General features: G+C 42.4%; 1 protein-coding gene across 2 annotated transcripts in view; it reads right to left on the minus strand.

The window, feature by feature from the left end:
• The window catches only part of LOC307267596 (enhancer of polycomb homolog 1-like), a 30,585-nt gene that overhangs the window by 17,219 nt on the left and 301 nt on the right, over positions 1 to 13,065 (minus strand). The window contains exons 2-3 of one of the 2 annotated variants that reach the window (XM_080049955.1): positions 11,800 to 11,919; positions 1,570 to 1,729 (exon numbers count right to left, since the gene is read on the minus strand). In XM_080049955.1, the coding sequence (XP_079906081.1) occupies positions 1,570 to 1,669 (100 nt within the window). In that variant the 5' untranslated portion in view covers positions 1,670 to 1,729; positions 11,800 to 11,919. Of the gene's footprint in view, positions 1 to 1,569; positions 1,730 to 9,628; positions 10,058 to 11,799; positions 11,920 to 13,065 lie in introns of those variants that run through there. The other variant, XM_080049954.1, reaches the window with a different exon arrangement.

Below are 13,065 nucleotides of genomic sequence, written 5' to 3' on the forward strand. Positions count from 1 at the left end.
CAATCTTTCACCTTGCACCAACACAAAATCATTAGCCTGCATTTTAGATTAGATGTCAAACGGATAAGGAAACGTATAGAAAAGTGGGTTTTGAGAGCAATCACTTGCAGCCACCAAACTGAAAAACCATTTTATGATTGATGTTTAAAACGCATAGTCATTTGCATTGAGCCACAGTACACTAGTCAATAATGGCATTGAACTCAAGCCAAGCCGACTACTGAAAAGTACAACTTCAAACAGCATTTTCACCATGACAAAGCACTCTGCTTGTTTGGCGCTTGAGGACACGGACACACACACACACACACTAGTTCCCAGACTGGAAAAGCTAACCAGCCACTTGCTAATGAATATGGCCCGGGGCTGAGCATTCTACCAGTCGGTCTTGCCAGAATCTCCAGCTATTTCCTGGAGATTCTCCAGACAAAAACACATTAGTCTAGTACGATTTGGCAGAGGCTGTCTGTTGTGATCCATCAGCTACTGAGGAGGCCACTGGATGGGAAAACATAACATTTACTGCATTGTCACTTTGAGAGCCCACAATAATCAACACACTATCCTGTCAGCCTGAAGTGTCAGCATTCCCTCCCACTCAAAAATGGTTAAGTAACAGAGAAACGGCTACAAAATCCTGGTGGAAATATCTTAACACATCACAGCAGTCCCCCTTGGTTTATATGTTGTAAATTCAATACTATTTCAATAGTAAATAGAAACACAAATACAGCACTTGTTTCCCATTGCAAACCATTATTCCAGCTGCGTTAATATGCCAGAGTAAATGATAAAAGGAACTTGCGGTGGCATTGTATTTTCTCTCTCTACAGAATGACCCACTGACCTGTACTTTGTATTGCCCGTGGGGACGGCTCAAACACTGGCTCAGACATTTTCTAAAATCACACGTTGGCTGGAAAACCCTCTAGGGCCGACAACAACCACAATGTACAGTTACACACAACACAACAAATGCCCAGTCAGGCATACAGACGTCTGTCTACCACATGGAACCAGCAACACTGCTGTGTGGCACTGTCGACACAAGACAATGATTTTTTTAGGTGGAGTTCTTTGGGGGGGAAAGATTGTTGTCCCAATCACTTTTGTAAAAATCTGTTAATGTCTCCTCACAATCGGCTACCAGTCCGTTCTGTGTGTGCGCTGAAAGAACAATCTGGTGTACACATCCTAGGCTCTGTAAGTAAACATACATGTTGCTAGCTGCAGTGGGCCCCTTTGTTTACATACCTCTTTACAGAGCCAAAGCTGTGAATTAACTACGATTTAAGCGCACACACACAGTACGGACAGGTAGCGAATCGTGAGGAGATCACTCATTTTGAATTGAGTGATTTGGTCAGCAAGCATTCTCCAGACTAGCTGACTCCACCTTTAAATAGTATCCAGTTGTACGACCCAAACGTCATCACATATCTGTCAAACAGCAGCATAATAAAACCCTCTCTAAGCATCAGACACACCTGATGAATCCAACATCACCACCACATGCTCACACCGCTAAAGAAGAGCATATTCCGGTTGCAGTGTCGTCCGGCTACTCACGCTGTATGTGAATGAGCTGCTTTGGCATCTTGAACTCCCCGGGGTAGAGCGACTCGTAGTGCGTGATGTTGCGCTCGGCCTCGGGGACGGGGATGACCATGTTTTCCCGGTTCTCCCCGTACACCTGCTGCGCCGAGATGGCCCGCTGGAGATGGTGCTCCTGAGAGACAGACAGACAGAGAGAGAGAGAGACAGACAGACAGAGAGAGAGAGAGAGAGAGAGAGAGAGAGACAGACAGACAGCTGGTTAGAATTGAATGGTATTTATAACAGCTCTGCATAACCTCATTTTCAGAAATCTTTTTCTTGATCAAGCTGTGTTTTGTTTCTTTCTTTCACAAAGAAACATGCTCACTCTGGCAAGACAACAGCGAATAGCAGATTTATCTACCAGTAGACACTTCAATAAATATCACTTCATAGCCTTGGATATGCATCAACAAACAAGAATACTGGATCGTATTGGTAATAAAAAAAAAAGAGCTACATGGATTTAGTTGGTGTGAAAATAGTTTCAGAATACAAGAACCCAGTCCTTTTCAGAGGGGAATAACAACCACAGCACAGCTAGATATTGCAGATAAGCACCATTAAAAGTAAGGGATCTAACGGTGCAGGCTTTGGGGGGGGGGGGGGGGGGGTGTCAATTATTGTGGCCTGTAGCAAAGGATCCTGGGGTCATTTCACACAAGCCTCATCACAATTACAAGGAGATTACGTCGCACATTAGGAGAAGATTTCCATCCCAAACTCTCATTACACTCCCAGAATAGTTTATTTGCACAAGAAGCCATGTGTTGTTACATTGCATAGTTGTGCAATGTAACAAAAAAAAAAACATTAAACTTTTAACAGCTTCACCAAAATAAATAATAAAAAAAATTCATTCTGTGTTGTGTTTCACATCTAGCAGTCAGTCCTGAGGCATGTTAAAAGGGAATAGCCTTCGCACTGCAGTGATGATGGCAATTATTATACAGAAAACAGCATAGGGCTGCAGAGTCACATACCCTACAAAATCCATTTAAATTCCTTTTACTGATCGTCTTTCCATGTTTTGTTTTTCTGGCATTCCTTAGCCCTTCTTTTCAATGCTATCCTAAACAATAAGGGCTTCTGTTCGGGAGTAAAATACTATTTGTCATTAATATGTTATGCCCGTCTATACACACACACACCATCGCAGCTCTCGCTTCTGTCTCTCAAGAGAAATGACTCATGTTGAGCAGATACAAAAAGTTCAAGCAAGTGTATTGACGTGTTAATCCACTGGGAGTCACATTGACTGTGTACTGTGTGTAAAGTGTGTAGTCTCTGGCGAAGAAGAAGACATACTATATTTATTATAAAAGACGTCAGTTCTGGCCCCGCAAAAGGTAGAAGGTAGGCCTACTATCTCAGCTAGCAGTGACTCATTAGTTTTCATTTGCTGCATCGCTAGAGCAAGTCACAAAGTTAGCCGGAAAGAAAGGCAAAGTTTACAACAATGCTAATGCACATTCTGAGCCAAGGGGTCATAGATGAAACACATGTGAGTTTCTCCAGCAGCCAATCTGGTGCTTTAACAAGAAATGAGTCACAGTTTGACCCTTGAACTCAAACACAAAAACTTTTTTCCATTATGTAATCCGTCACAATGGTGATGTAAGAAGAATCGTATCTGTTTTTCAGTAACACAAACTTTTGTCCGCATAACAAAAACGATAGGTCGTCAGAAACATCCTACTTATTGAATCATTTTACCACAGGTTTCGACCTATTTTAAGACCTGGTATTAACATCTGTATCAATGACGAAGCCGTTTATGTACAACAGAGTGAGCATGTATTTTGTAATAGTCTTTATAGGCCTGCTCTATGCCGTTAGTGGAGCAGATGGCCAATCTTGTCAAACAAACTGCAGCCCATCTTGCTCTAGCAACTATTTTAACAGGGCTCCTACTCATTTTACACATTACACACACATTTTTCACAGCCCTCAGTATCTTGGGCAGATTTTAAGATACGGTTCAACGTTCAATGACACACCAATTTTGGCTGGCAAATGAACACCAACGAAAACCGTGTCTGTGCATAGCCGATTTTCCATTACATTGAAAACTATTCAATTTTTAGACAGTTGCGTGGGAGTTGAGGTGGCAAGTGCCCTCAGTATAATCCAACACCGCGGGGAGCTGTGTGTGGAGTAAGAGGAGAACCGTATCAGAGCTGTGAGCTGGCATCAAAGAGCACAGCGGGAGGCCACAGCTAAACCATCTGCACCTGTTAAGCTTATCGGTAAAGCCAGTATTGTACACTTTCTCTACAACCAATAGACAAGGGAAAAAACAGCTTAATGCCTTAACCGCACCATTGTGAATTGAACCTTGGGGGCCATGGGACTTAAGGCAACATCAGTCACCCACTGACATGCTTGTAGGTGGCTCTCAAGTTTGAGATTGGGATGCAAACGTACAAGTAACACAAAAGAAATTATTCCCAAATCTATTCACAAATTCCTAGTAATTTGTCACCAACTTAAGCTGGAACATTACTCCATCATCACGACTGGATTTGGCATGTTCACACGTGGAATTCACAGGTTTAAGACAAAAACAAAGTGCCGAATTTGGCTTCCTGTTCAGCCAAACTTGTTGAAACTTTCTTACAGCCTTGTTCACTAGTACCCACACATACACAACCGCCTGCAATTAGCTCATAGTTTCGTGTGATTCTACATTTAACAACCCCTTGCTTAGCTGGTCAAAAACTATTGGTGTAGAACTAAAGAGGCTGTGGTTCTCGGTACCCAGGACTCTACAACTTCAAGTGTAAAGATAGTAAGCTCTGAACATGCGGTTGAATTGCTAAAGCATTCTTGCAATTCCCTCATATCTCTTATTTGTGGTGCATACTTCCTGCATGCTTGTTAACACATTTTAATATATTTCCACAGAAAAATACTTTATAATATTTCTTACAAATGGTGATAGGAATGTCAACGTCAGAATTATAACTCTGGTTTAACTGGTTGAAGTCGCTAGCATGTAGCCATACCATTAATCACACTACAAGCCATCTCCAATTCAACTGACTTCAGTCTGTGGGAGGAAACCAGAGCATCCACAGGAAACTGACCCTAAAACCACAAAAAGGCCCCAGCCGGCCGAGTGATTCAAAAGCAGGAACTTTGTTTTTCTCCAACATCTGAGTCTAAATGTAAAATATGTCTTCTAAACAACCAAAAATGCTGTATGCAACATTACTCAGCGACAGCCACATGGCATGACTGAGTCTGGTGGTTGCAGGGCTGATGACAAACAGACGCTGGCAAACACAATGATTGACTACTCCTTCACCAAGGACTTGCCATCTGATATAACATGACTTATGTAAAGTCTATGAACCAATGCTTAACCAACACGGCGCATGGTTGGTTCTTTAAGGACATTTTCACACCTGATAAGCCGGCTTCTGGTTCGCTTACTTGGTGCAAAATACAGTCAGCATAAGCCACGTGAGAACGTTCTTATCACCCATTGCTCAGATGCGTCTGGGACTTGACCAATAACGTAGCCCCTGACCTGAACTGGTCTAACATTGGTAAAAATATCCATGCGGGAAATCTACAGAAAGAAACTATAGGAAGTACATGGTCTTCCTCATCCCATAACGCATAGCATAGCTGGCTAAGGGAGCTTGTTATGTCCATACCACCTCTTCAACAAGGTATCAGTATGCTTGTTTGGTCTGATTTTGGGATGAACCCGAGTGCTATTGCAGTGTTCTCACCTGCCCAAACAGGCTGCAGCAAGGGTGTAAACAAACCAAACAAGGCAAGTGTGAAAGTGCCCTATTGTAACCTGTCAAACACATCCTCAAAGATTGCCCTGTGTGAACCCCCACTGTCTGACACGCTGGTGAACCCTGAGCTTTGTGTGTTAGGGAACGTTCATAGAGAGCGAGAGCATGAGGAACCAATTAAACCAGAGGCTGGCCCAGACCGGCCTTTGGGCGCCTTGTGTAGAGGATATCAGCTTGGCAGATTGCAGCAGCAGCAGGCTACCCTGAGCTGCCTCTGACCTGAAGATATCCCCGATCTTTTGACGCTGTGATCCTCACAACCGTGGTTCACAGCCTGGGATTTCCTCTGCTCGTGAATTGAGTGAGTGGAGATGAAGGGCCTTTGTGAATGGCACATGGGAATGGGTGAACTAGGTTACTCTAAAAAGGTATTGCATGCGTCTGTTTTTTGGCTACATTTAAATTTTTAATTTCACTACTTTGTTTTCTGGAGAGAGCTACTTTTTAGAAGGCTTGCCATGTTGAAACACCGTGTTGTCTTCTCATTCTTAGCAAACAAAAGTCAGTAGAGAAGAGTTTAAGGACACCTCAGCAGAAAACACAACTGAGCATTATGGCCGGCCGTTAATGAACACACAATGGACAGAAAAGCTTACAAACCCTAAAAGATACAGACTAGCTCCTATTTTTCATTCATTTTGCTCTTTCCTTTTCAACAAAACAATGTTCTAGGACCGTGGTGACTACATGCTGCTTTCTTTCAGGGCCACAGATGCAAATAGAGGAGAGACAAATGAATATCTATTTTGCACAGCAGCACCACGCGTTCCCTCCATTACATTTTCTAAAGAAAAATAGATGACTCCAATAAAAGTTGCCATGGAAACCAAAGTGTGGCCTCCAGCAGGCGGTTTCAGCTCGATGCCAACTGGAGAATGGCTAGCGAGTGCTGGGGAAGGGAAGGCAATCTTCTGAGTGAGTCAGGGAATACACCCTAAAGCACTGCTAAAATAAGACAGGTTACCACTACAGAAGCAAAACTCAGACAGAGGGTAAGTGGTGGATTTACAATGTCTATACTTCAAAAAGGAAAATCAATGTTGCAGTTTACTCAGTAAACTACCACAAAACATCAAAATTACATCACTGTAGTACCACAAGATGAAACACACTGCTGTTGGTGCATAAGAGCTATGAATCTGTAATGAGGGTGTGTTCCCTTAACTCACAAGATAATCTAAGTCTCAAACAATTCCTATTTTCTGCTTGCTTTTCTTGTCAATACTCCAATGCGGCAATTTATCAAGCAAACAGAATAAATATTTATGAGTTATTTGGTTTATTTCTTTTTGTGTCTACACTGCAGACTTTCCCGAGATCACTACTGTCCAAAGACCCGTACAGTGTACACAGACGAATACCAGAAAATATCCACAGAATCTAAACCGGAGAATGTCTGGATCTACCCGTTTAAAACATCCCTGATCCCGACAATTCTCACATTATTCTGACCTGGACTAGGGGGGCCACGCAGGTAAAGTGCGGGTCACAATATTATCGATATGTGTTCACATCTACAGCTCACCCTGGGCGACCGTGGCTCAGTTGGTAGACCGGGTTGGCCAATGATCCAAGGGTTGGCGGTTCGATCCCCGCCCGGCCACCTGTGTCATGGTTGTTGTGTCCTTGGGCAAGAAACGTCACCCACCTTGCCTGGTGTGAATGTGTATGACTGCTGTATGTTTGAGGTGGTGGTCGGAGGGGCCGTTGGCGCTGAATGGCAGCCACGCTTCCGTCAGTCTGCCCCAGGGCAGCTGTGGCTACTATCGTAGTTTAGCACCACCGGTATGACTGTGTGTGAATTAATGGAACCTGGAACCCTGAAAGCTCTTTCAGTCCTTAGGGAATAAAGCGCTATATAAATCCTATCCATTATTATTAACTCAAGCTAAATTCTGAGTCACAGCGCATGTGTAAAAAGTGCTCAATTCTGATTCCTGACTCACAACACCTGCTCATTTGCACAGGACTCAATTATTAGAGATTCAGCAAACCTAACAATTACAGAATCCCTGAATTAACGATGGGTCAAAATTGTGTAATGGTCGTAGTAACCAAACGGCATGCTGCTTCTATAAAGTGAAGTCTGTCACAGATAAACAAAGCCTTTATCATAACAGACAGTAATGTCTGCTTTAAAGACAAATGGTGCACAGCAGGTGAACCGTTTTATGGCGTGCCTTGTAGGACATTATGCAAACACGGAGTAATGGTGAATGAATCACCATATTTCCAGTCCCTCTGCAACCACTGGTGGCTTTTAGAGGTTAATTATTTCTGTCAGGACGACTCCATGAATGCTGATGAGGCAGACATACAAAGGCACTCATTTTGGTGATTTAAATGAGCCCAAAACAGAAGCCCATCAGCTACAGATTTGGCTTATCGCTTACACCAGATGTATTCTATTCTATCACCAAACTGCACACGTCGATTTCAACGTGCCAACAGTACTAGTGGGTCCCAAAAAGACCTGTCTATGTGTAAGCCGTCAATGCTTGCACCGCATAACAATACAAAGCCTGCTTACTGGCTTCTTAAATAGCAAACCATTCTCAGGATATTTTTGCGTGGTCACTCATTCAGCTCGGCACAGCAACACTCCCATTGTCGCTGGACAGGATGTGGGTCAGGAAGCTAAGCCATGCACACAGCCTTGTAGTAAAACTGTCCTCTTTATCTGTGCTGTCACTCTGTTATGTAACGGCCGCTGTGTGTATGTGTACAGTAGGTGGGAGGGAGGGCCAGCAGGGGGGCAACACATTCTGCTGACTTTGCATGGCCCCTGGATGTGTTTTCCTTGTGTTTGGGTCTGTTGAGGCATCACAGCAAAATAGTCTCTCCTACTGATGAGAAACCCAGCATAGCAAAGCAGGAACACCAGATAATACACTTTACTGGTCTATTACCTGCCAAACACCTATTACTTTAAAATAAAGGAATGTGGGTAAAACTGTTAAAAGACTGTTATTTAGAAAGCATGTTCTAACTGTTATATTAGGAGTTATAGTAAAAAGGTTATAGGTTAGTTATATATCCATCCTAATTTTGCGAATGGCTTAAAAGGCATACGGCATGACCAATGAAACTTATGTGTATTTAATGCGAGTAATATGCAATACAAAACTAAGAGTAACAAAGCACAAACTAAGATTAGGTAACCATTATCATCCAAAGTTAACAACTTCCAGATCTGCAAGTAAACTATAGCTTTATGGGCTAAATACAGCCAATATTATTAAACAGATTCGCTTTAAAGTTAAATGGATGCGTGACAGTGACTGTAAATTAAGTTTTATATTCTTCTCACATCCTCAGTTCACATCTAAATACGTAGACAATAGACATTACAAGATACATTAACAAAACTCAGAACTGTTTACAAAGCACATGCTGAAAAAAGTCTGGCTTGCCCTCATGCATTCTTTTTAAGCCATAGCCTAAATGTTACAATCTGATGGCCCCATCTCATTCAAAACTCCACACTTCAAATGTAGCTATACAGCAAATACAGCCAGCTATCAACACCACCACCAAAACAGATGTCACGTTGAAATGTAAAAAGCCACCTTTAGGCTATAACAATATAGCCGCCATACCAAACAAGTCGTAACACATTCGCTCTCCTATCCCATGACACTGTGCAATTCTGCAGGTGTGTGTTATGATTAAACAATGGGTTAGGACACGTGAGATTTTGTTTTCTCTCTACGTGCTCTGCCAAACAGACAGACGACGCCAAATGCAGGCAGTGTAAAACAGCACACATGGCAGAGCTGGAGCTGTCAACACGCAACACCTAGCTGTCAAACCAGACCGGGGGCTCACGGTCTCCCCCTGGCTTTAGTTCGCCGAAAGTACACAGCGTCCACAAGGCCTATCCCCGCGCTCGCCTTTACCAAAGAGAAAGTCAACAAAATGGTGGAACGTTGACGAGTCACGTGACTTCTTTGTGCTTTTGGGCGCACTTTCAAGTGAAACAAACCAACACAACACGGCTTACGAATACAATAACACATCTTTGTAACCTTATAACAACATATGTGGTAGAATGAAATCGTAATATTCAGTATTCATCGAGATCCGTCGTGTGCACGAAAGAGCCGTTATGGCCGCCATTTTGCACAAGCTTGCGCAGGCAACATAGTGGCGCCCCTCGCCATGAAAACACCGCCAAAATGATCCGCCACCGGTCGGGCGGCAATAGAAAAACATACCGATTCCTCCTCTTTCTCCATCCCCGTCGGCATCTGCGGCACGGCCCGGTTGATCGAGGCATACTCGTGCAGGTCCGGCAAATCCTCGCAGCGGAAGACGGGTAGAGGCTTACTAGCATCCAGAGCCCGCGCCCGAAACGACAATTTACTCATTTTTATATTAAAAGATGCAGCATAAATCTATTCGATCTGCTAGGAATAACAGCAGGTCTGCCTCGAGTTCTCATGGATGAATCTGTGGCGGTTCTAGCCAGTCGATTGAGGGCAAGGCAAGGGTCCGTAGCAGCGCGATCAGAGCCGGGGCAGGCCCGGGTCTCGGTCGCTCTCTGTCGGTGTATTTTCTCCTAGGCAGCGCTGTACTCCCCGGTTCAATACGCCATGGCCAACATGGCGGACATTACAAACTCATGCAGCTCTCTCCGCTCGCACCACGCGGCCCAACCCCCTCGATCACACAAACAGCCATTCCCACGCAGTTTTGCACGCGTGCGCGCTCGCGAGACCCTTGGGGTAGGGAGATGGAGGAGGGGGCGTACCGACGGTGGGGGCAAGATGCTGGATGCTGCTGATGAAGTGATGTGAACTGAACGTCCCAGGGTCGAGAGATGTTCTCATCCTGTAATACGTAAGGCTGATGCTGACGTATGAAAAAATATTTATTCTCGGAGTTATGAAAAAAAAAAAAAAAAACGTGGCTACAAAAAAAAAAAAACACAAATCAAGAACTGAACCGGTGTTATAAAATACAGGATTAGAATAACTATGTTTCTGGTTAAAACCAGAACCACCATTCATATGTAGGCTATTGCTTTTTCACCTCACAAGGACACACCATGGGACACACACCCTATTAAACGTAGGCCTATGTCGTGCGTTAAAATTGAAATTAATGTGCAAACAAAAATAGGACACGTTCTGTCCATTAGATGCGATTGTTTTGCAAATGTCGCCACCGTGTGGTACAAACACTAACATACTATAATCCTCCATTACAATAACAAGTGCACTGTTTCTACTTTACTATTCTGCTATGCACAACATAAACAGACAAAGCTTGAAAAGTGGGTAGGTCTACACATTTCCGTCTCCATTACTGTGATGTCATCAATTTTGTTTGTCATCAATACAAAGATTACGATAATTGACGTATTTGACATGCTCCTGCAAAGGATGGACACAATAACAGAAACATCTGACACCAAAATGGCTGCGCAATGTTTTAAATGTTAACATAGAAAATGTGTGGCAAATTGGTTTATGTTGCCAAATGTCTTTGATAATATGACATTCGTTACCACAAGCACACAGCCAGGCCCCCTTTACATAAAATGGCTGATGCGCTTCTGTAGTCTTCGACATTGTGTATTATCCTTTTGTTCAGAGAAATTATGTGGCTGGAATTAATGAAGAGTTTGCCACGGTGTTGTCATAATGTTTTTGAGTGTTCTTTACAAGATGATGGGAAGGATAGATCCATGGATTCACGCCTTGCCAAACCACAGAAATCAAGATACACTCAACATACACGACAGGCAACATGGTTTAATTTGTTAAGTGTCACTTTGTGTGATAAAGTGAAGGTAAATTCCAGAGCAGCATTGCTTTCGTGTTTGAAACTGTCAGGTGTGGACATCAGCTTGAAAGGTCTGAGGGAACTGGTCATCTGCACATAACTGATGAGATCAGCAATGTTATCTACATTTGACTACCCGTTAGCTGAGACGTCTTTTGCCATTCCCCGCTGATGACTTTCAATAATGTGGCATTGTTTTTCTCCTTTGGACTACATCTCTATGGATGTTTACGTATTTAAATCAAACCACTCTTGGTTATCTCACACACCATAGACAGGAGTCACCAACTTCCAAAGCTAATCATTTCTAAAAAAATGCTGGAATCAGCATGTTCGGCACAAATAATCCATGTTCTAAGTCGTCAAAATGATATCGCTTGTTGTTAAAATTCAATTTGGCAGCTGCTACACAAACCTTTTACACCAAATGAATTGTGCCAATACCTTTCACCTGCATAAGTATTACTGAAACAGAAGAAGTGGGTGTGCGGACATTGGTCATAGCAACCTGGTGTTTACATTATGATATACACACACGATTTGTAAATACTTTAATGTTTAGAATAGAATGAGAACAATAAGTAGTAATGCAACTAACCTTTCATGGTGGGTGAGAATTCCAGTGGGCATTGTGAATGACACAGATGTAGAAGGAAGCTGACACAATGATCATCATCCATTTGGGAGTAATATGCTTCCATCTGTAGGCCATAGAGACCTGTGAAATAGATAGGTGAAAAAAGAAAAAAACAGACTCATAGATATATAAAAAGAAGTGTGTTTAACAATGTCTAATCTGGGGGAAAATACATGCTTAATATGATGTATTAGCCAAAGGGATTCACCATGTCTCAGTATTTATTGTCACATTCTTTAATTACAGTCAACATCTGAGATAAGTGTCAACGTAGGGAGAGATAATTATCTACAACACACACAGGATTCCTACAGCTAAAGGCAAGTTAGATCTAAGACTGACTATTCTAAATGCTACTAGGAAATACATTAAAGTCAAATGAACTGACATTATAGAGAAAAACTACATCATTTAGGTTAAGAACAATTTTGCATTGAACATGAATTATTTGGTCAAGTGAAAAAGCAAGAACATTAATTCAAAACCTTGAAAAACGTTTGTATTTGGTATGACATTAGCTCAGGTCATTCAAAATACAACTAAAAAGCCGTTAATTATAATGATGTGTCACATAAACTGTTATTGTGTTAATGTTGCATCCTCCTATGCTGATCTGCATAACATTAATGTGAAGCATTGTACATTAATACATACAAGCAGATGCTACACTGTGTACTCTTTGAATAGCAAGAGAATTAAGACATTTTAACACCATTTAAGGCTTTATTTTCAGATGTACTTATTCATCCTTTTGAGACATGCTAAGGATCTGAAACCCTCCACACACACACACACACAAAATGGCAAGTTGAACATTTTCCAAATTCAATCGACGCTATGAGTTTATTTTAGAGGCAATCTGTTTAGGATTGCCCTTAACAATGTAGGGCACGTTTTTTTCCCCTTCATAATCACATTAGAGCAACCTATGTTGCAGAGTAAAGGGGTAAACAGAAAAGGACATACGACAGAAAATACTGTCAGAAATGGTCTTATAAAAATGTAAATGACAAGCATCCATGCACCCATTACAAAGCAGCTTTTCTTAAGACTGGTGTATATAATCCGTGTGGAGAGAAGCAAAGATCAGACACAGCTGTGTTTGCACAAGGAACAGCGACACCGAGGCTAGCTGACAGGCTGCTAATGCTAGCTCAGCCCATTTACAATGCGCCATTAAGCAGCAAGCTAACAGACTGACACCACTTTAATTTCAACTCAAAACTT

This window comes from Ammodytes marinus (genome assembly GCF_949987685.1).
Source record: "Ammodytes marinus genome assembly, chromosome: 21".
Taxonomy (NCBI): Eukaryota; Metazoa; Chordata; class Actinopteri; order Uranoscopiformes; family Ammodytidae; genus Ammodytes; species Ammodytes marinus.